Source organism: Tasmannia lanceolata, unplaced genomic scaffold (genome assembly GCF_043159265.1).
Source record: "Tasmannia lanceolata isolate RefF3 unplaced genomic scaffold, GAP_Taslan_0.1 ptg000013l, whole genome shotgun sequence".
Taxonomy (NCBI): Eukaryota; Viridiplantae; Streptophyta; class Magnoliopsida; order Canellales; family Winteraceae; genus Tasmannia; species Tasmannia lanceolata.
This window is the reverse complement of record NW_027518690.1, coordinates 32,898,055-32,921,157: the sequence shown is the minus strand read 5'-3', so window position 1 is coordinate 32,921,157 and position 23,103 is coordinate 32,898,055. Positions and strand designations below refer to the sequence as shown.

Here is a 23,103-nt window from a genome sequence, read left to right as displayed (position 1 = left end):
GTGTTTGAAATGTGATGTGCAACATACGATTGATAATGAAATATTATGTATTTTTGAGAAACTATAAAGATTCCTAGAAAAGTAAAAAAACAGAGTTTTTGCCATCATGCTTACAATAATCACAATGCTATGCATATTGCAGCCACTCTGATACTTGATAATAACAGTATTCACATTGAGATAGATTGACAATTGACAACACTCATTAGATCCGAGTGAAAATCAAGAAGTTGATTTGTGAATGAAGGCCACAAGCAGAGATAAAAATTCAGACCTTGTTTACATCATTTGTTATGATTGATAAATTAAAAATTCTGTATAAAAGAAGAAAAAGAAATAAAATAAAATTATGTGAATCATTTAAGTTAATGGTGCCTTCTCTCAAAATCATGTTTTGGGTTTTTTTTTCTCTTCTTTGTCTAAATACATACATAAGATGGGTTTGTCCGATCAATTTCATGGCATGACATGGGACGATATCCTTTTTCAGACATCCTCGTAAAAAAATTATAGAAGCAGATATTAACAACAAGAGCACAAAAAAACAATGTAAAATCTGGGACAAATAATACAAAAATCATATATGTAACTTTTATGAATAAAAGAAAAAAGCATACCTCAATAACATCTGAAGTGGAAAGTGCAGATCTCAAGTTGTTATTTTCCTGCACATAAGTAAATAGAACTTAAAGGAAAAAAAGGTAAATAGAACTTTAGACTATGGATAGCAGAAATATTGTCTCTCTAGGTATTATTGAGGGAAATCAAACCAAAAAAAACTAATTCCATCTAGTGCAGGGCCAGAGAGGCATTACAACAAGTTTGTAGCCGTATCTAAATGCAGTAGCTGACCGCAACACCCGAAATTGCTTAAATGCTGACCTCTGTATCTGCTTTTCATCCTGTTTAAATTAGACCACCTGACAAAGTCAGTGATGCATGAGAATTAGAAGAACATTGACTGAAAGAGACTGAGTGAGACAATTTGGGAAACAAAACCACAGCAATATTCAATCACCAAATTGATTATATAATATAACGAATGAGTGAGGAATTAAGTACTAATGAACATCAAACAAAAAATTATATGCATTTTTGTTGGGAAGGTTGCCTTGTTTCCCACAGTTTTGGTGGGAAATCCAAATTAGAAAGAATTTCTAGGTTTTTCTTAGAAAATCTTGGTATAAAACCTTCAGTCTCCAACATGAAGGGTATGGGAGGTAAGGTGTGGCTGCTGTAAAAGAGGGAGACCTTTTTCCTTGGCGGCTAGCGAAAGAGAGAAGAGAAGGAGAGAAAAGGAAAGATAGAGAGAAAGAGAGAGGGAGAGAGTTTCCTCTCAGTTTTTTTTCTAGGGTTTTCTTCCGCGGTTTTCTCTCAGGTTATCTCAGGTACGGTCTTGGTTGAGAAAGCAAGGAAAGGGTTGCGGGTTTGTGGGTTTTGGGCTAATACATTGTAATCCTTGTATTTTATTTTTCTCTTAGTGGAAGACGGTGTTCTCGCCCGTGGACGTAAGCATCTTGGCCGAACCATGTAAATCTTGGTCTTCATCTTGTGATTTGTGTTTATTTCACTTTTCCATTTTTTGTGCACGATCGGATCGGATTCGCCCAATGGTTTTTCTCATGTTTTTATGAAATACTGGAAAAAAAAGAAGTCTACCAAATAGAATCAAAATACTATTTAAAAAAAGTACTGCCATTGCACAGCAAGGAATACAAGTAAATCACGGTCTTCATCTTGTGGTTTGTGTTTATTTTACTTTTCCGTTTTTTTGTGCACGATCGGATCGGATTCGCCCAATGGTTTTTCTCAACAATTTTGATTAAGACAACAGGCTTGATCATGTTTTTATGAAATACTGGAAAAAAGGAAGTCTACCAAATAGAATCAAAATACTATTTAAAAAAGATACTGCCATTGCACAATCACTCCTATTCTAATCAAATAGATTCGTCTATCTGAAGTTTGAAAAAGTTTTCAAGAAAACCTACATGAAGAGCAGTATTACACCACCCAAATCAAGTGGTGTCACATTGAACAAAGGTCTGAACTCATACCCAAAAGGGAAGGTCAAATTCTTATTCCATCATAAAAAAAAAAAAAATTTCCTGCTAAAGAAACATATCTAGCATTTTTCGAACTCTTCTCAACCCGAGTACTACCAACCCTCATTTCGTTGATATTTTTTTTTTTTGAAAAGTGACATATATATTGATACCATGAAGAATACAATGGGGACAAGAAGTCCCTAGAAACGTTGCATAGTATCTATATAGGCAATTCAAGGAATACCCTGAATTACCAAGAGAGCATGGGGACTATCGATCCTAAACCTTGATACAACCAAAAACAATCGTGTGTCTCTTCCAACTTTAGGACATCCTCCAGGGCATCCATCCATTCCTTCCCTTCTTTAAAAATTAAAATTCCCCAATTGTATCATCCATAACAACCTATTACCTAAGATTCATTCAATTTCTTTTTCCACTTTACTTTTTCTCCATCATTCATGCACTCGGATCCAAAAAACACAAAAAACCTCTATCTCGATACCAAAAACAAATTAACCGACCTGATCCTTAACGGAAGACTGTCATGTGCATTCATTTAGATCCACCATTAGAATCCCAATAGCCAATTCCAGTTCCATGTCATCTGGCCAAAACTCCGAGGCAAACTGTGGATAAGGAACCTTTTACACAGGATTCTTCCGGATAGCTATGATCTCTACAATCTTCTGAATACAAAGGGTCTGTTTTGCCTCCCATTCAAGCCGCCTTAGGTTATCGGTATATTACAACCAGCGTCGGAAAAAAGAAGTTCGTACACCGGTGTACAAATCTCCTTTATATTGGGTGTACCTGTTAGAGGGAAGAACTCTTCAGCAATGATTTTGTAGTCCTCCTGAAATTGCTTCCATTGTCTCTTGATAATCCTTTTGACTTGTTCCGGGATAGTGGGGTCTTTTACAGAAGCTTTTGCAGAATTGTAAATCAGACTATGAACCCATTGACGGTGTTGGAACCATTCCGTATACTCTGGAATCTCTCTCCGTAGTCTTTTATAGGTACGAGGACCAGAGGAAGAAGAGGAAGGATCAGCCATTCTCTTCACCATAGTAAGGGTAGACTTACTAAAATACAAGTGTGACAACCCAAGAGGGGGGGTGAATTGGTCAATTAAAAATTTTATGCTTAATTAGGTGGATTATTAAAATTAATTTACTAATTAAGCATTAATTAGTCTAACCCTTGTTAAAATATTCAATGTGATGAAAGCTACGATTTAGATGTTACTTTAGGCCAATATACTCTAACCCTTGTTTTAATTAAACATAAACATAAAAACAAGAAAGGGTAGAGTTTACCAATCACCACAATGTGCAAGAGAAGAAGGAGAAGAGAAGCAATCCACAACGCACGAGATTTATAGTGGTTCGATCTATCACAAGACCTACTCCACTCTTCCAAGTTTAACCTCCTTGGGATCTCCACTAAAAATGATGAGATTCTTCAGCGGGCGAATCTCCAAGCCGTACACCCGACTTCTCCAACTCCAAAGAGGACACACCCCAAAGGGGATCACACCCTCTTACAACGTCTTCTCCTTTCTTAACGGGCCGAAGAGTAGAGTCTCACTATGTCTTCGCCTCTATTAACGGGCCGAAGAGAAGACCCTCAAATACAATGAAGAAAATAAAAAGAAAAACTCTCTTTGCCTCTAGATAGGCGGATTACAAACTTTGTAAGCTCACAATCTCTCCAAAGAAAATACAAATGTAGAAGCCTATGGAGATCCTCTTGATAGAATGTCAAAATCAAGTTCAAAGAGGTTTAGCTTTTGATAAAAGGTTTTAGCTCAAAGAAAATGGGATTTGATCTTCAAAAGCTCATTTAGATAGGTTTTAATGGTGTATATATAGTGTATTTGAAAATATGACCGTTTAGGGGTAAAACTGTAAAAAACAGGGTTGAAAAAGTCAACATGCGAAAGCCCCAACGGTTAGTTTGCCCGACCGTTGCGGTCGACCAAGCCACCGCAGTCGTCCGCCCCTATCGGGCGCCCTTTTTTATTTTCAAATTTCTATCATCGCGGCCAACCGGCCCCTTGGCGTTCGCCCGGCGAGGACAACCTGTTTGCTTGAAAATTCGGCTCAAAAACCTATCCGCGGTCAACCGTCCAAACCATGCTGGAATAGTTCTGTTTCAACAGAACTTATTCCGTGGTCGCCCGGCCTAACCCCGTCGACCGGCCCGTTAAAAACTACAAGAGCTGGAATTCCAGCCATGTTGCCACGGTCGCCCGGGACACCCCCGGTTGACCGGCCCTGATAAAAATTTCATTTTAACTTGTAAAAATTCAGGGATTTGGACCATGGTCTTTGGGCTTAAGTCCAAGGTTTTCAAACACTTTTTGGGTGTGTATATGGTTTTCAAAGATGTAAAAAGTTAAGTATGAAAACCATTTGAAAACCTTTTGAAAGTGCATTTAAACATAAAATCAAGAGGACTCTAAATACATTTTAAAAATGATATCGTTGAGTCTTCTTGGAATGTATTCGCTCCTTTGCACTTCCTTGGACTTCTTCGGCTTGAATGAACATCTTAAACTTTGTCTTGGCTCTTGTGACTTCCTCCAATCTTCAAATCATGTTGAGAGGTGCATGAGGAGTCACCATGGCATGTTCAACTCCAAGCTCCTTCTTGACACTTGCTAGGAACTTGTGGATTCTTCATCACGAGCTTCTTGACTTGATCATCTCCAAATGGTGATGTCTTCACTGTAGGTGCAAGCTCTTGGTCTCTTTGCTTCTTGATCCACAAATCATGTGTTGAGAAGAGTTGTGTAATGGCGGTTATGACATGAAATTCCTATATACAACACAACATCTCAAAGCAACACATTAGTCCATAAATGATAATCAATTTAGTTTGCTAGCATCAAAACAAGAAGGTAAGGTGAATGATTAGACCCATGGGAACCCTTGGGCTTACATCCTCCCCTTTTTTATAATGACAAACAAATTGATTAAAGAGGAAGGAGATATCAAACAAGTAAATGAATAAGTATGATATATGATATAAACAATAGAGCATAGCTCCCCCTCACTATATGCATAAGTATAAAGTATAAAATGATAATGTAAAGCGTATGGTGCATATACAAATGGACTACCTAATCAATTCCCAAAAACTCTCCCCTTTTTGGCAACAGCAAAAAGGAAGGGATTCACAAGTGAAAGTGCAAGTGGGGTATCAAGGTGAAGAATAACTCATAAGAGTTATTCAAAGTGTATATGATATGACATTCAAGCTCATAAGATGCTTATCAAATAGAAAACAAAGTAAAATGCATGATAAGCAGTTTTTTTTTATCTAAGGATTTAGAAATGTAAGTACAAGTAATGGGGCAATAAACCATGTGAGCACATCACAATGGTCTATATAAATATGAATGTATAGCCATTTGGCTCTCCCCCCATTTATTTGTCATTGGCCCTAGGTGAAACCTATGATATAGGGCATGACAAGGCACAATGGTTGAAAAGGTGAATGATTTAAACACTTGGGCTTCATTTGCAACTTTTGAAACAGATAAGTCTCTACCTGAACAAGGATATGCTTAGACTTATGACACAACCATTTAGGTTCACAAGTTGCTCCATGATGGGGTTCTCTAGACAGTAAGCAGACATGTCTCTTCCAGAGCATGAATATGCTCTGAACTATAATATAACTTTTAAAGATCATTTGTTGCTTGCCCCTAGAGGTTCACATATGAAAGTGAAAGCTCCCCCTGACTATGTGCATTTAATTCCAAATGTAAGAGTTCCAAGCACATAGGCCCTTGATCAATCACCTTTAACCACTTATTATTGATCCATTCGAAAGAATCTTTCATTTAAAGTGTGAATGGAGGAATATCAGACAAGAGATATGGAAGTGAAATGAAAATAGTCTGATACACAAATGCACATGGATAGAAGAGATAGAAAATTGAAGTAAATGGCATATCCATGGCAAATAATGGGACATGCATATGTATGGATGAAGCTCCATATACATGAACCAAAAAGGAAGAGTTTTATCAGTTAAAGCTCAAAGAATCAACTCTCTCTTCCAAGAAATTGTCATTGACCTTTAATAAAATCTATAAGTCAAGGCATGACAATACAGAATGGCTATAGATATGTATGTGAATGTATAGCCGCAAGATCTTATCATGATGAAGGATATCTTTATCTTTTAAAAAACACATGATAAGAAACAACTTCATAGGCAATGATATGATCAATTTAAGTACTATCCTATGAAGGAGAGTTCTAGAGAGTTTTCAAACTCTAGAACAAGATACTTATCATTGGCAAAGATCGAAACATGAGTCTATCCAAGATAAGTATAAAGCCTATGAGGATTTGACACTGATCCTCATGCTAAGGGTACTTGCCATACATGAGAGATGACCTAAAACAAGAAAGCACAGGACAACACCCAACTGCAACCCAAATGGAGCAATGAGGCTCCAAATGAGTGAACTTATCATATGTGATGTGTACATGATAAACTATATATGATAAGATGAAAAGGACAGATGATTACATGTATTGCTCCCCCTTTGTTAAAGACTCATACATAGTATGAATCCAAAAGGGCTGTCCAATCATAAGCACCAAGGGATTTAGAGGTGAATGATTTACAATCAACCCTTGAGCTACTAATGCATGATTGATAGGGTTAATAAAGTGATACCAAATGAGATGATACCAAATGAAATTAGATGACAACCTATCATACCATGCTCCCCCCAACTATGTGCATATATATATATATATATATATATATATATATATATATATATAGAGAGAGAGAGAGAGAGAGAGAGAGAGAGGAAAAGGAGTGTGCGGTGGACCGCACCTAAGCTTAGGTGCGGTCGAGGGCCTAAACACACGGGTCCCACACTTTTTGTGGTGATCAAACCATTCATTTGCATGGCCCCATCATAGATAGGGTGTGTACAAAAAATCAGCTTCATTGGATTATCCTAACCCCTCCAAAAGTGGAGGGCAAAAATGAGTAGATTTGTGGCAAACGGTGTCTGTCCATTTTGCCCTCCACTTTTGGATGGGTTAGGATGATCCTATGGAGCTGATTTTTTGTACACACCCTATCTATGATGGGGTCTAGCAAACGAATGCTTTGGGCCATCCTAACAATGTGGGCCCACATGAGTTTTGGGCCCTCGACCGCACCTAAGCTCGCACAATCTTATTCCTCATATATATATATATATATATATATATATATATATATATATATAAGTAACACTTCAATGCACATATGGCTTATCATGGTGAAGATGTTGGCTAGAAGCCAAAGGAATTAGATGTTTTAATTAAAGAAGTGAGTGTACACTTTCCAACTTACTAGGTAAGAGGACTAAGAGTACCAATTGAGTAGCTTTTAAATTTAAGTTTACCATCTTTACCATGAGCTAATACCATACAAGGGGGATAAAACTATAGATTATATAGATAAGGCAATTTAGCTCAAATCTATAGAACTCAGACAACGGAAAAATAGACTATAGATGAATATGTCTGAGAGAGACATTCATGGCTCATGTAAGAGAGAACGTACCACTATCATGGTTTTAAATTTCGGCCGAAACGTTTCGTTTCGGCCGAAATATTTCAGTTTAGTTGGAAACCGAAACGAAATTCACTGTGAGTCGGAAAAGTACCAAACTTCGCCGAAACGTTTCGGAAATTTCGGCCGAAACGTTTCGTTTCGGTAAAATTTCGGTGAAATTTCGGAAATTTCGGTGAAGTTTCGGAAATTTCGGTGAAACGTTTCGGAAATTTCGGTGAAACGTTTCGGTAAAGTACAAAATTTCGGTGAAATTTCGGAAATTTCGGTGAAACGTTTCGTAAATTTCCGAAATTTCACCGAAATTTCCAAAATTTCACCGAAATTTCCAAAATTTCACCGAAATTTCGGTGAAATTTTTACAAGATTTCGTCCGAAATTTCGTACCGAAACCGAGATTTAAAACCTTGACCACTATAGGTAGTCATGAGCAAGATATGATATTTTAAAGCATTCATGGATAGTCTACCATGTTTGCACACAAATATTATGACACCTAGGGTGTATGGTCCAAACATCTACATCTACATCCACAAACCACTGATGAAGGGATAAGGCATTAAGCACAAAGTGCATAAGCCTATGGGAAACCAAAATGTGTGGGAGACATATGTTCCCATCACACTGTACTGCATGCCAACCCTCATACTGGGTAAATGCTCAACAATGATACTAGATTCCTATAACATTTTCAATTTTACTCAAATGAGTTTCATATGTTGAATCTAGATTCATTTCCAACTTCCCTATATAATATATTCTTATATGAACTTTAGGGAAAGACCTAAGGACTCTTTAGAGTATGTCAAGAGATAAACACCTTGGACAAATGCATTCTAAAATGAACTACCATGACTAGATAGTTTCATCTTAGCCATGAGAAGATATTCATTTTAAGTTTTTGGAATACATCTACTTTAACCCATCAAGATTTCTTATGCATTTAATGATAATCATTAAGTACACAAGAATGAGTTTGAAGGACAACTAGGTTCAAAGTAATAGACATGACTACTCACCTCGGGCACAAGAGATGTCTAAGAAAGGATTTGAGTGGATTTCCTTAGACATGGCTTTTAACTCATTAATTTGCTAGAGATGACATCCCAAACAAGTTGAATGTTCTAACAACTAGCAAGTGCCAAAGTTGTCCTAGATAGAGTTTAAATATGGAGGAAATTGACTTAATAGATCAAGTTGAACTCAAGGGCAATGGAGTGGTTGATTTTCATGGAAGCACAAATATGGTTTTCACATTGAATTTTCTATTGTGGATTTTCTTTGTGGATGAATACTAAGTGCAAGAGGATATGAGATAAAGTGTGTGCACTTAGACTAAAAATTCTAGAATGATATTCAATAAAGTACAAGATATAGTCTACAATAAGTATAGCAATGTTTTACTTATAGACTATAGCATGAATATGATGTGATCATTAAGCTCAAATATGAAATGGTAAAACATTAAAGCACATGTAAATTAGATGCAAAGAATATAATATTGAAGTAAAGCATCTAAAAATAATTCATATGATATGGCAATTAAAGCACAGCCCATTATAGACAAATATTCAATGAATAGCTTGAATGGGGAATTTCGGAATCCAAATTACTTTGGATCCAACCAAGTTTGTTTGTGGGAGTATATCTTTTCTTACCCAAACAAACTTTTTTGATTTCACAAATCTAAGCTTACACCTAGAATTGTGATGTCCTAATCTATCACAATAAGTACATGAGTAATGATTAGCAGATGAGGAATACGAAGAACCACAAGAATGCACATGATGATAAACATGTTTGTCCTTTTCTTCTTGCATTCTTTGATTCTTTATAGAGAGTTCTTCATTTACTAATTTTATCTCATTTACTTGATTTTCAAGGCAATTTATTTGTTGAAATAAATTAGCTTTTAGGTTTTCTTCATTTTCACAAACATAGTTATATTTTTCATTTAATTCCATGTTTGTGTTTTCAAGGCTTCTATTTTCTTTCTCAAAAACATTGCATCTTTGGATTAAGTTATTATTTTTATTTATCAATGTTTTGCTTAAATGACTTAATTTTTCATTTCTTTTTAAAGTTTCATCGATTTTCATTTTTAAATCTTCAATTTGATTCTTAAATTTGGAAATTGAATTTTCAACATTCTCTTTGTTTGCAAAAGATTTTTGAGTCTCTTTTTGTTCAAAATTTTTATCATTTGAAAAGAGAAACATTTTTCTCAAAAATATTTTCAAGTGTTGTCCAAATGTCTTTTGCATTTAAACATGATAAAATTTTCTCAAAGATGCTTGAAATTAAACCACAACACAATAAAATCATTGCTTTTGAGTTTAAGGAAAATAATTTTAAATCATTTTTACTACATTTACTTGGAATAGAAAATCCCCTTTCAATGACATCTAACATGTCATAATCTATGGATTTAAGATAAGCTAAAAATTTTACTTTCCAAGCTCCAAAATTCGTTCCATCAAAAATTCACCCCCTCTCTTGTAGATTTTTATATTTAAAAATCTCTTTAAGAGCCTAAGCTCTGATACCAAATGAAATACAAGTGTGACAACCCAAGAGAGGGGGTGAATTGGTCAATTAAAAATTTTATGCTTAATTAGGTGGATTATTAAAATTAATTTATTAATTAAGGATTAATTAGTCTAACCCTTGTTCAAATATTCAATGTGATGAAAGCTAGGGTTTAGATGTTACTTTAAGCCTATAAACTCTAACCCTTGTTTTACTAAAACATAAACATAAAAACAAGAAAGGGTAGAGTTTACCAATCATCACAATGTGCAAGAGAAGAAGGAGAAGAGAAGCAATCCACAAGGCACGAGATTTATAGAGGTTCGATCTATCACAAGACCTACTCCACTCTTTCAAGTTTAACTTCCTTGGGATCTCCACTAAAAATGATGAGATTCTTCAGCGGGCGAATCTCCAAGCCGTACACCCGACTTCTCCAACTCCAAAGGGGACACACCCTTTCTACACAAAGCCTTGGCGAGGGATCACACGCTCCTACAATGTCTTCTCCTTTCTTAACAGGCCGAAGAGTAGAGTCTCACTATGTCTTCGCCTTTGTTAACGGGACGAAGAGAAGACCCTCAAATACAATGAAGAAAATAAAAATAAAAAACTCTCTTTGCCTCTAGATAGGCGGATTACAAACTTTGTAAACTCACAATCTCTCCAAAGAAAATACAAATGTAGAAGCCTATGGAGATCCTCTTGATAGAATGTCAAAATCAAGTTCAAAGAGGTTTAGCTTTTGATAAAAGGTTTTAGCTCAAAGAAAATGGGATTTGATCTTCAAAAGCTCATTTAGATAGGTTTTAATGGTGTATATATAGTGTATTTGAAAATATGACCGTTTGAGGGTAAAACTGTAAAAAACAGGGTTGAAAAAGTCAACCTGCGAAAGCCCCAACGGCTAGTTTGCCCGACCGTCGCGGTCGACTCAGCCACCGTGGTCGTCCACCCCTATCGGGCACCCTTTTTTATTTTCAAATTTCTATCGTCGCGGTCAACCGGCCCCTTGGCGTTCGCCCGACAAGGACAACCTGTTTGCTTGAAAATTCGGCTCAAAAACCTATCCACGGTCGACTGACCCACGGCAGTCGCCCGCCCAAACCATGCTGGAATAGTTCTGTTTCAACAGAACTTATTCCGCGGTCGCCCGGCCTAACCCGGTCGACCGGCCCGCTAAAAACTGCAAGAGCTGGAATTCCAGCCATCTTGCCGCGGTCGCCTGGGACACCCCCGGTCGACCGACCCCGGTAAAAATTTCATTTTAACTTGTAAAAATTCAAGGATTTAGGCCATGGTCTTTGGGCTTAAGTCCAAGGTTTTCAAACACTTTTTTAGGTGTGTGTATGGTTTTCAAAGATGTAAAAAGTTAAGTATGAAAACCTTTTGAAAGTGCATTTAAACATAAAATCAAGAGGACTCTAAATACATTCTAAAAATGATATCGTTGAGTCTTCTTGGAATGTATTCACTCCTTCGCACTTCCTTGGACTTCTTCGGCTTGAATGAACATCTTGAACTTTGTCTTGGCTCTTGTGACTTCCTCCAATCTTCAAATCATGTTGAGAGGTGCATGAGGAGTCACCAGGGCATGTTCAACTCCAAGCTCCTTCTTAACACTTACTAGGAACTTGTGAATTCTTCATCTCAAGCTTCTTGACTTGATCATCTCCAAATGGTGATGTCTTCACTGTAGGTGCAAGCTCTTGGTCCTTTGCTTCTTGATCTACAAGTTATGTGTTGAGTAGAGTTTTGTAATGGCAATTATGACATGTTCAACTCCAAGCTCCTTCTTAACACTTGCTAGGAACTTGTAGATTCTTCATCTCAAGCTTCTTGACTTGATCATCTCCAAATGGTGATGTCTTCACTGAAGGTGCAAGCTCTTAGTCCCTTTGCTTCTTGATCCACAAGTCATGTGTTGACAAGAGTTGTGTAATTCCTGTATACAACAACACATCTCAAAGCAACACATTAGTCCATAAATGCTAATCAATTTAGTTTGCTAGCATCAAAACAAGAAGGTAAGGTGAATGATTAGACCCATGGGAACCCTTGGGCTTACACTTACCATCAGCTGAAGAATACAAACAAACCTAGGAAGTGACCTATTCTCCCATTATATACCTATATTACATAAGACCTGATCTTCGCATCCAAGAGCCCACATCCTATTCTCGATAGAGTCAAATATTATAAATTATGTTCCTTCCCGAACAAGGCAAATCCCATCCTTGTCAAAAAAAAGGCCACCGCCAGAAAAGCCCACACCATATCATATACCAACACACACGAGTCCTTATCCTTTTTCGTTTTACAATATAATAGCCATAATTCATAAATACTCCCAATTCACTCAATCCTCCCATACAACAGAAAACTAAAACTATGACTAAGAGAAAACCTATCTTCCAATAAGTAGACCATTCTACCAAATAGAAAGGGGTCCTCATCCAAAAGAAACGAGGATATTCCGATGAACGGTAGGCTTACCAATTGAATCCAAGGGGGGCCCAGCAACTTTTTCGTTTGTCTTGGGCAAAGGCCCCCTACAATAATCTGCATCAGGCAGTTTTATCTGGGGTTTCTCCACGCGACCCTCTAAACCCCCTACAATAATCTGCATCAGAACCAAGATATTTCCTGAATCCTGCAAAACGTCCTTTCTTTGACCAATTGCGAAAGGGGCTGACATACCTTGAGCGGTTTTTAGCCAGAGGTTTCTTAAACTTTAACCCATTTCCCGTACTAGGTCGGTAGTCAGGGCCACAGGTAGGAAACCATGCAAACATTGAAGGAGATTTGAAATTCAAATTCAAACGGTGGGGCCTTGAGGGTCCAACAGCTTCCCGGATTTTCCGGTGGAGGAGCCGACAAAAATTCCATTGCCAACGCAGAGTTTTCCGGATCTTGAGAGCCTCTCAAAGTATCAGGACCTGATATTTGAATACCTAAATCTATTCAAATCAGCAATCTCAGACCCTTTGGCTTTTGCCAAAACCCAAAACCCAATCTTGTCAACTCTAAAAACATCTAAAGGAAAGATCATGTTATGGCTTCATATGTAATAGACATTTCCTCATTCTCAATGTAATCATGACTGTTTCAGGGCTTGGACTTTCTAAAATCTCTTACAATCAGAATCTTAGCAGTGTTGCCTCTTGAATATAAAGATGCGAGTGATCCAATAGTTCTATGAATGTAGGGATCCAGATAAGATTTGTTGAAGCAGGGATTCCATTGCACTTGCAGTATAAGAAATACTCAACATTGGTGTTTTCCAATCAAGAACCCTACGAAATGTAATAACAATCATCAATAGGCATCCATATAATCCCACAAATGTTTACCTCCCAAATGTTTTTTTTTAATGGTAAATGTTATAGTTGTATTGACCATCAAAGGTGATTTCATCTGTTAAGTTTATGAGGGACGGTGACAGGAATCAAAAGCCGTTAAAAACTTACCAAAGGAGATCAAAAAATGGCAGAGGATCGAATTCTAGAAAGGCCGTGCTTGTTTGGCACGAGGATGATGAATACGAAGGAATGTTTTCTTGAAGTAGGGGTGTCGTTATCAAACTTACTAAATATAGTAAGTTCGTACTTACTAAATATAGTAAACTCGGATTTACTAAAAATAGTAAGTTATGTTTTTACTTAAAATAGTAAATACGGGTTGCTACAAATAGTAAGCTTCAATTAGGAGTTTTATTTATTGTTTATTTGTTATTTAGTCTAAATAGGAATAGGAGTTATAGTCCTTATCATGATAGGATTGGAAGTGATAAGATTAGAAAGTTGAGTCACACTAGGACTACGAAATTTGGTCAGTATAGGATTGGTCTTTCTTTCTATAAATATGTAGGCCTATGGCCCTTTTTCATTATGTTTGGAAGAATAAAGAAATTTACCTACTCCAATGCTTGGAATACCAGCCTAGGAGAAGACTCATGTAGGAGGTAACTCTTTCTTTTATCTGTTTATGCTTTATTCTGCCAAAATCTGCAACCTATAATTACAACCTACTACCTGAAATCTGCAGACCGCAATTACAGCTAGAAACCTGCAAACTGTTAACCTATACCCTGTCCCTATCACCTTGTTTTAGTCCTCTAATCCCTACACACTTCCCAGCAGTCCCTTTAGCTTCAAAACCTGCAACCAACAGCCCTGTCATAACATCAGTCCTATCTAAACCCCTCCATCAATACTGTTTTGACCTCCCTGGAGTCATCCAAATGGACCAAACCTGCACTAAAGCCCCTCATTAAGTCCTTGTTCCAAGTTTATCAAAAACAACTTTCTAACCTGTCCTAAGCCTATTGTCCCAGTAAGCTGCCATCCCTTATACAGCCACAAAAGCCCAATCTATCAGAGCTTATCCTGTTAAAACCAACCCGAAACTGATTATTGTCTGTCAACTGTCATCCTACTCACCATAAATCAATCAAAAGATCCTATTATAGGACTTTTCCCAAGGCTGTTACATTTTAATCATCAGTTTCAACACTCATAACCAAGTAATCACAGTCCATTAAACCCTCTTTCGCAGATTGACCCTACCTTTCATTTGACCCAACCGTTCAATAGTTTGGTTCTAGTTGGCTATCCTACATCAGACGGCTAATTTCCTGGATTGTCAATTCTCAGCAGAAGCTGATATATAATCTGTCGATTCGAATAAAGCCATACATATATAGAGAACGATAATCAAAATTGTTAAAATTTTAGATTAGCTTAGAATGCTTTATATTTATGCTCCGGTGTAATTATGTCCCTTTATGTTTATTTACAATAGTAGGATGGGGACGATCATTATTTGGCACCTTAGTGGCATTTTATGTAATTAGTGAACTTTGCATCTATAAATACAAGTGGTCCTAGGGTTGCAGTTAGAATCTCTACACTTGCCATGGATTTTCTCTCCACTCTTCCTTTCTTCTTCCTTCCTCTTCTTCAATACGAATGGTTTGTAGATGGAATATTAAAAGTTTAACACGGTATTAGTTGGTCAATCTTGAACAAGATTAAAGAGGTATGTATTTTTTTTAATAACCTGGAATTTATCTAGGAATTTGGGCCGGCGCCTTAAATTTTAATGATATGATAAAAGAGTACAAAGAGGGTGACATACTAATTTACCTCCATATCCACAAAACTAATACAAAAAAAAACCTTACCTTCTACGAATACTTGAAATGCCCAAGGAGTCACATCTCGTGGCACCCCTAGCCAGCTTTGGAAGATCTCTCCACTTCCAAAATACCCTATTATTTTTACCTCTCAAATTAGGCTTCAAATGATGGAGAACGGGATTAAGTTCCTACCAATAGTACTTTATATACCAAGGGGGTTCCTTCTTAGTGCAAATCATACAAATAAGGACCTTACTACCATATTCCACCTAAACATTCGAGAAACTAAAAGCTTTACAGTATCTAAGGTCATCTAAAATGCTTTTTATTTCTGCCAGAATATTGGTCCCAACTCCATAGTAGTGAGAAAAGGCAAAGATAGACTTACCTTCAAAATTTCTAATGATTCCATTGCCCCCAAATAAACATAGATTGCCCTTGCGTGCCCCAACAATATCTAATTTAAGATCTCCTATCTTTGGCTTGGCCCTAAGCACCAAGATTGCTCTGAGCACTTTTAGTGGTCTAAGAATAATCTCCACAATGCCTATGGCAATCTCCTCCCAAGAGGAGCAATCAGAAGATGGACAAAAACAACTAGCAAGTGTCTTCCCCTAGTTGGCCATGACCTTAATTAGAAAGCTGATTGGCTTAAAGGAACCTTCCAAACACCTATTGCATCTCTCATGCCGCCAGATAATTAGTGAGGGAATTACCTTTAAGGCAAAACCAAATGTTGTTTTTCTTCTCTTAGAGAGCTCAAATCAATGAAGCAATTGGTTTGGGCATACCCTTTACCAGGAAATAGTAAGACGAGAAACAAAGCAAAATACAGTAGCTTTTCTTCCTTCATCCTCTACAACCTAAAGATTACAACCACCAGGTATGCCACACCTGCTCTTACTTCCAAGCCTCCGGTGAGCAAATCGAAAAATAGAAATATCCAGACAAAAAGCCAGTCTCAACAAAAGAACCAACCTTTCAAACCAATCTCGATCGTAGATATAGCCCATATTACCAGGTCATCTTTGCCGCACACTTCTCCAATTCGTCCAAGATATGTTGGATTAAAAAGTCCGACATTTCGATGACTTGTCGGATACCAACCACCTTATTGGCTTCTCAATTTAGCCTCTTATTAGTCCGTTCTTCAGCCAATAGGAATTTAAAGAAAGGATGCGAAGATAATGGAGATTGGGTTTCCCTAACCTCACTTGTCCCAGAGAGACAGGATAAGGTGAAGGGGCAGTCCTGAGCATCCAGTTTAAAAATTTCTCACTGCTTGCGAAGCAAATCTTCTGCTATCTCATTGGGCGTCGAGTCCATAATAGAAGCCCTTCCTTCATCATAGGACATCGATTTAATCCTCTTAAGGATGTTTTCTAAAATCATTACCTCCGTGAGTAGCGTCTCTTTATTCCACCGGAGAAAGCAGACAGATCACCTTGATTCTCCATTTCTAAAAGATACTTAGTTGTCCAGAACTAAACTCACCCAGAATACCAAAAACACCCAAAAAACAAATGAAGTCAAAGAAACTCCTTCAAATACTTGCTAAAATACAGATGCTGGACTGATAAAATCCAAATTGATGACCATACAGCTTTCCGCTCCTCGGAACCTGAAATAATTAGTCCCTTTCATGATAAGATCAATGAGGCCCACCTCAAAAGACAACGACGGGTCAATTCTACCCACAAGAGATAAAAAAAAATAGGAATTTACCTTTCACCCTTAAAAAATAGGAGCCAACCCTAGATATGAGTCGGAGCGTCAGGGCCCACCCTACCCATAAGATTTAAACCAATATTGGACTCATCATCTAGCCACTTGACTTTCCGCTTAGAGACTGGGGAAGTCAGCGTCTCGGGCTCCACCGACATGCTGACGGGATCTGAGGACTTGCCAACACCAGACACCAAACTAACTGGACTCAGAACCCACATTGGGCAGAGCACCAGGGAAGGAAGAATTGAAATTTGAAAATGGGCGGGGCACGAGGAAAACAACGGGACCCCGACTTGGTCGAACGATCGGGTCCGAAGCCGAACGGGGATCGGGCAACCGCCGAGCCAAGGAGTCGGATGGCCCGGAAATTGCAGAGCAGACGGAAGGAACAAGAATTTCAACTCTAATTCTATAGACAAGGTTCGAAACTCTAATTTTAACATAGGAATCTGAGAAAATCCTCCGAGGGGCTTGAATTTTTGCCGATACAAAGCTCATGCAGTGCTGGTGATTCCCCTCCATCTTTGTTTCCAGAACCCTTCCAAAAAGACTTCCTATCGCCTCCACCGTTGAAATGGCCCAAGCATGTAAAGGAATACCATAGCATTTAACCCAAAAAGTTTCCTTACTTTGAATAAATTCCTTATTCCACGGAGAGAGCGAACGTAAGTGATGATCCAAACAATTTTGGCTAATAGAAAGAGCCTTAACGGCCTGCGCTTCAGATTCAAACATAAACAGGATTTCCTCATCCGACAATATATAAGGCCACTCCAACGATGGGATATTTCAACTCTTTTGAGTCCAATCCCAAAGTTCCTCTAAGGAACCAAAAGGGCTCTTCCTTGTCCCAATCAGGCAGGCTTTTAGGGTTTTCATTCGTGCATCCACTTCCTTACCCGAAATGCACAAGATCGAAGATCCTTCAATCCTGTGAGAGATAGAGCCAGAATCAGGCCATAGATCGCTCTCAGCTTGGGCCGAAACTGAAACTAGAGGACGGTCCAAAGGCCGTCGAACCCATCTAGAAGGGATTTTGTTCCGGTGGCACCAGCGACATTTTTCTCGCCATTCAAAATTATGATATCGACAGGGGGAACAATATCAGTTCCCATTAAGCTGTTGGAGAAAGGCGTTATTTATCTTTTATACTTTAACACTCCCCCGCACTTGTGGCCCACTTGGCAAACACGTGGAACATGTGGTTCCACTTTGGGCCAACCATCGCATGTGGATTTTTGCTATCCGGGAGGTTTGAACTTGAGACCTTTGGCTCTGATACCATGTTAAACAACCAGTTACTCCACAAGCTTAAGCTGTTGGAGAATGTGTTATACAATCTTTTATACAACTCAACTCAACTAAGCCTTTGTCCCAAACTAGTTGGGGTTATTCAATACAAAAACAAGGAGCGAATCTCCATGGGTGGGAATGTGTCCCCTTCAACCACCTTATGATACTGAGAGACCCCCCTCGCTCCCTCACTCCCTCCCTCCCTCTCCCTCTCTCTCTCTCTCTCTCTCTCTCTCTCTCTCTCTCTCCAATTAGATGGTCAAAGGTAGTTCTATCTATATAGATCAGATTCCTTGGAGAACTGCTCTCCCGTCCGCCTCATTGGAGTCTGTTATCCCGATTAGACCTGAGAAGGCCAACTCTTAGATATATTGTTTTGCACCAAACTCCATGTTGATCTAGTAGTGAAACCGGACTTTTTAAGAGCATAAACCAATTCCTCTTCCTTATCAGTTATTTTAACCATTGTGGTTTTAATGGCATTGATGGTGTTTTGCAGAATATTGTCTTCTATTAGAGATAAATTTCATTCATCATCTTCATTTAACACATCCGTAACAAGGAACGTCATGTTTATCTGCTCCTAGTTAGAAACTTGATGTATGAGGGGATAGTTTCAAAACCATTTTTCAGTCCAAAAAATGGCATTTCCTCTCCCAATAATCCATCTACTAATACTTATCAAATCATCTTTCATCAGGATCAAGTCTTTCTATTGTTTAGAGTCACCTGTTTTCTATCCATCAGATAGAAACGGTCAACAGAAACTGTTAGCTCTTAAGTACTTAGAACTTCATAAAGTCACTACAACAATTAGACTCGGCATGCAAGCTGTATGAATTTTATCAATATGACCTTCAAATACAGTATCTTGAGACGACCTTTATAGAGAGGGCAAACCTTCAAATGCCTGTAGTTTTTTCAGCAGAATTCCACCTCTTGATACTTACCAATATACTATGATGACTAGTGGGAATTCACATTGAAATTCCACCTCTTGATACCTACCGATATACTATGATGACTAGTGCGAATTCACAAATTAATGAAACACTCACCATTCTCCCCTTCTAAGCATATTGAATGAGATTTGATGCCTTTGTGATCCTCATATAATGTTCACGGGCCATTGTCTGACAAAACCAATTCTGACGGACGATGGCTGCCTTTTGAATCCTAAAATAACGTGAGAGAGCCATGGACTGTCCAAATAATCGTTTGATAATGAGTGCAACTCTCGTCTATCGCTTGACAGCAAGAACATTCCACACTATAATCTGCACACACAAGCCTAGAAATGGATGATTGAATTAATTTGTCTCTTGTACACTTGTTTGGGGCTCTGCCTGGTATATTCGCTAAATTTTCTGGATCCACAGACAAGGCAATTACCTCACTGCTCATGCCTTAGCTTTCTCCTCTTGAGTTGTTTTAGCCTGTAGTATTTAACATTCTTGAGAAGTCTTAGGAGCAAACTTTTCCAAAAATAGTTCCCTCATGTCACACCAATGAATGATGGGTGATTTACCCATTACATGTCATTTTGACTTCGGTGTTAGCCACCACTCTAAAGCACGCCCGACCAAAGTTATTCCGGTAGTGCATGTTATTGCCCAGATCATGCTGCCATATATACATCTCCAACCCAATCAAGACAGTCTCGTTCAATTGCTCCATAAAATCATGGTATGTCTCTAATCCTAACAGTGTATAGATTACAATCCATTGGTTGCGATCTTCCAGGCATATTCCTATTATCCCAAGTAGTCATTTGAACTTAGGCCTTGATACCGAATTGATATACATCCATGACAATCAAGAGAAAGAGAGAGAAAGAATATATAATCAAGATCAAGATCAAGAAGGAAATCAAGATTGGGGGGGAGAAAGATCGAAGTAGAAGACTCAAGTGACGAGGCGATTTATGATCCCAACCAGTAAGGGTGAAGAGGGAAGGGGGAGGAAAAGAGAAATGATACAAAAAAGAAAGAGATATGAAAAGAAATATGGGAGAGGGAGAGAAGGATAAGGAAGTGTCGGCTTATCATCCTTGAATCAGTGACATCACTTGAACTTGAGATTTCCTTGGCCATCATGAAATGGTTTAATCAAACCACATTCCACAAAACAACCCAAATACATCCAAACACCACAACCATGTATCATCAATCAGCCACACACACACACACAATACATCCAAACACCACAACCATGTGCATGCATGTATGTAAGTATGTAACTATATATCAAACAAAATATTATAACTAGCCTCACAAAAAATGTAAAATCTGAACGGGCCAGTAATATTCTAGAGCCAAAATTGACACTAAAGTATTAGATTCTCAAAGGAATCACATCAAACCAAAAGAAATCTTCTTAACCATATAAATGACCCATCCTTTTAAGGAAATCTAAGGAAATTGCAACTGATTTAAATGCACCCCTCAAAACACCTCAAACTGTATTTTATTAAATTAACCAATAAATCATAAGGCTAGCATCAAATGGAGAAAAATAGACAAAAGTCACCATTATAATCAACGCTAGTAGACTGGGTTCCTCTCATTGACTGAAAGAACAACCCATCCCTATGGCTGTTGACGTCAACCATATGGGTCCACCTAGTGTTCTTCACTTGATCATCATCTTTATAAAAAGATCTTAATGTGAAAAAGACAATGGAAGGATTTGACCACAATAAGGGGCAAAGAAAGGAACTTTATAGTTTTGGAAGTTTTTATCATAGAAAAATTATATATCGAGAAAGACTATTATGAAAGGTGCAAAAGTAACTGAATAAATTTCATTATATAGAGCAAAGGGTGGGTCAGCAGATCGTCAATTTACTAAGATCCTACTGAAAGGCTCACATGCAATCATGAGACAAGCTTTCTTTAATACCACCTTTTCTTACTTTGTTCCATACATTTCTATGCATGGAGATGTACAAGTGTTGGACCCGAAATTTTACAAAAAGGGCATAATAGTATTCCCTTATCAAAAAAGAAGATAAAAAAAAGAAAGTGGTTACACGTTACGTTATGCTATTCCTAAACTAAAGGGATATACACAAAAAATAAAACACTTCAGTGAAAAGGAGAAAATGCCTAAATCCACCAAAGTTTAAACTTTAGCGAGAATCACCCACTTTAAAAAGAGATTATGTAACTTCCCATAAAAGAGGAAAGTTGAAATCGTGGAACCCAAAGATACGGGTGAGGTGGCATTCACAGCAACTCCAAAAAAAGAGAAAGTGGGGATCATGAAATGAAAGATAAGGGGTGAGGTGGCAGTTGCCAACCACTCCAAGGAACCTCTATAAATAGGAGGAAATATCCTTTGATCCGGATGGGGATCCAATCCTTGCGAGAAAAAGCTATGGAAATGAGGATCCAGGATCAAGGTTGCCAAAGCGGGAATCGAAAGCTCCCAGGGAAGAATCCTGCTCAAGGTTGCCAGAGCGGGAATCGAAAGCGGGAATAGAAGCGGGAATCGAAACAGGAATCGAAGGCTCCCAGGGAAGAATCCTGCTTCCTTGTCCCGGATCGCATCCTTGAAGGGAAAGAAGTTACGCCAAGAAAAAAAGAAGAAGGAAGCGGAGAAAGAAAGGAAAGGTAAAGATTTCCCAAAACTCACAATCCTCTTCCATTTATTTTTCTTTTTTTGTAGATTTGATCTAAAAAGGAGAGAAGTCCTTTCGAGTCTCTTCCAGGAGACTCAAAAGGCTAGAAGACCTTTCTCTGCCGGTTTACGGAAGAAAGATGCCAGAAGACCTTTCTCGACCGTTTGACGGGAGAAAGGTGCCAGAAGACCTTTCTCGACCGTTTTACGGGAGAAAGATGCCAAAAGACCTTTCTCTACCAGTTTACGGGAGAAAGATGCCAGAAGAGGTTTCGGGAAAAAAATACTAGAAGACCTTTCTCTACCGGTTTACGGGAGAAAGATACAAGAAGACCTTTCTCTACTGGTTTACGGGAGAAAGATTGCAGAAGACCTTTCTCTACCGGTTTACGTGAGAAAGATGAAATGATGACCTTTCTCTACCGGTGTACAGGAGAAAGATGAAATGACTCAAGAGAGTTCCTCTCCAGAAGGATTCTCTTACAAGAGTCTAAATAAAATTTTACCTTTCTCTTCTGGGATCCAGGAGAAAGATGAAATGACTCAAGGGAGTTCCTCTTCCTGAGGACATTCTTACAAAAAGTTAACTCAAAGGTTTCTCTCTTCTGAGAGAATCTTTGCAAAAGAAGCCTAAAATAACTCAGAAACAAAAATCATCAAAGAGTCAAATTCTTTCTCCAAGAGTTGCTTTTTCCTAGGATTTTTTTTTTCTTTGAAATAGTAATAGGGAACCAAGATGGTCCACAAAGAAATACAAAAAGAAGGAAAAGGAGAAGAAAAAATAAAAAATACAATCAAGGAGGCATGTAATCAAACTACTCCAGAACCACTCTACCAATACCTGCCTTTGCCAAACCATCAGCTTCGCCATTAGCAGACCTCCTAACATGCACAAAGGAGGCAGAAAAATCCCTCACCCAATCTGAGATTTCCTCAACCATGCTAAGAAACCGCCAAGGGCGAGGAGCAAAACCCAAAATCCATCTTACCACGTTTGAAGAATCTCCTTCTACTATCACTTTATCTAACATGACTTTGTCCAGATGCAAAATACCCGAGTAAGCAGCTTTAACTTCTGCCTCACTGGAGTCTGTAACACCACAAGGACCGGAATAAACCCAAACAACCCGCCCAGAGTCATCCCTG

General features: G+C 38.2%; 1 protein-coding gene across 3 annotated transcripts in view; it reads right to left on the bottom strand.

Annotated features, from left to right (window-relative positions):
- Positions 1 to 23,103, bottom strand: part of LOC143891403 (multidrug resistance protein) — a 59,489-nt gene that overhangs the window by 21,628 nt on the left and 14,758 nt on the right. For all 3 annotated transcript variants that reach the window (XR_013255311.1, XM_077395976.1, XM_077395975.1), the window contains 2 exons: positions 816 to 902; positions 618 to 665 (listed from right to left, as the gene is read on the bottom strand). Coding sequence is in view for 2 of the 3 variants with exons in the window: in XM_077395976.1 (XP_077252091.1) it covers positions 618 to 665; positions 816 to 902 (135 nt within the window). In the remaining variant the exon portion in view is untranslated. The remainder of the gene's footprint in view (positions 1 to 617; positions 666 to 815; positions 903 to 23,103) is intronic.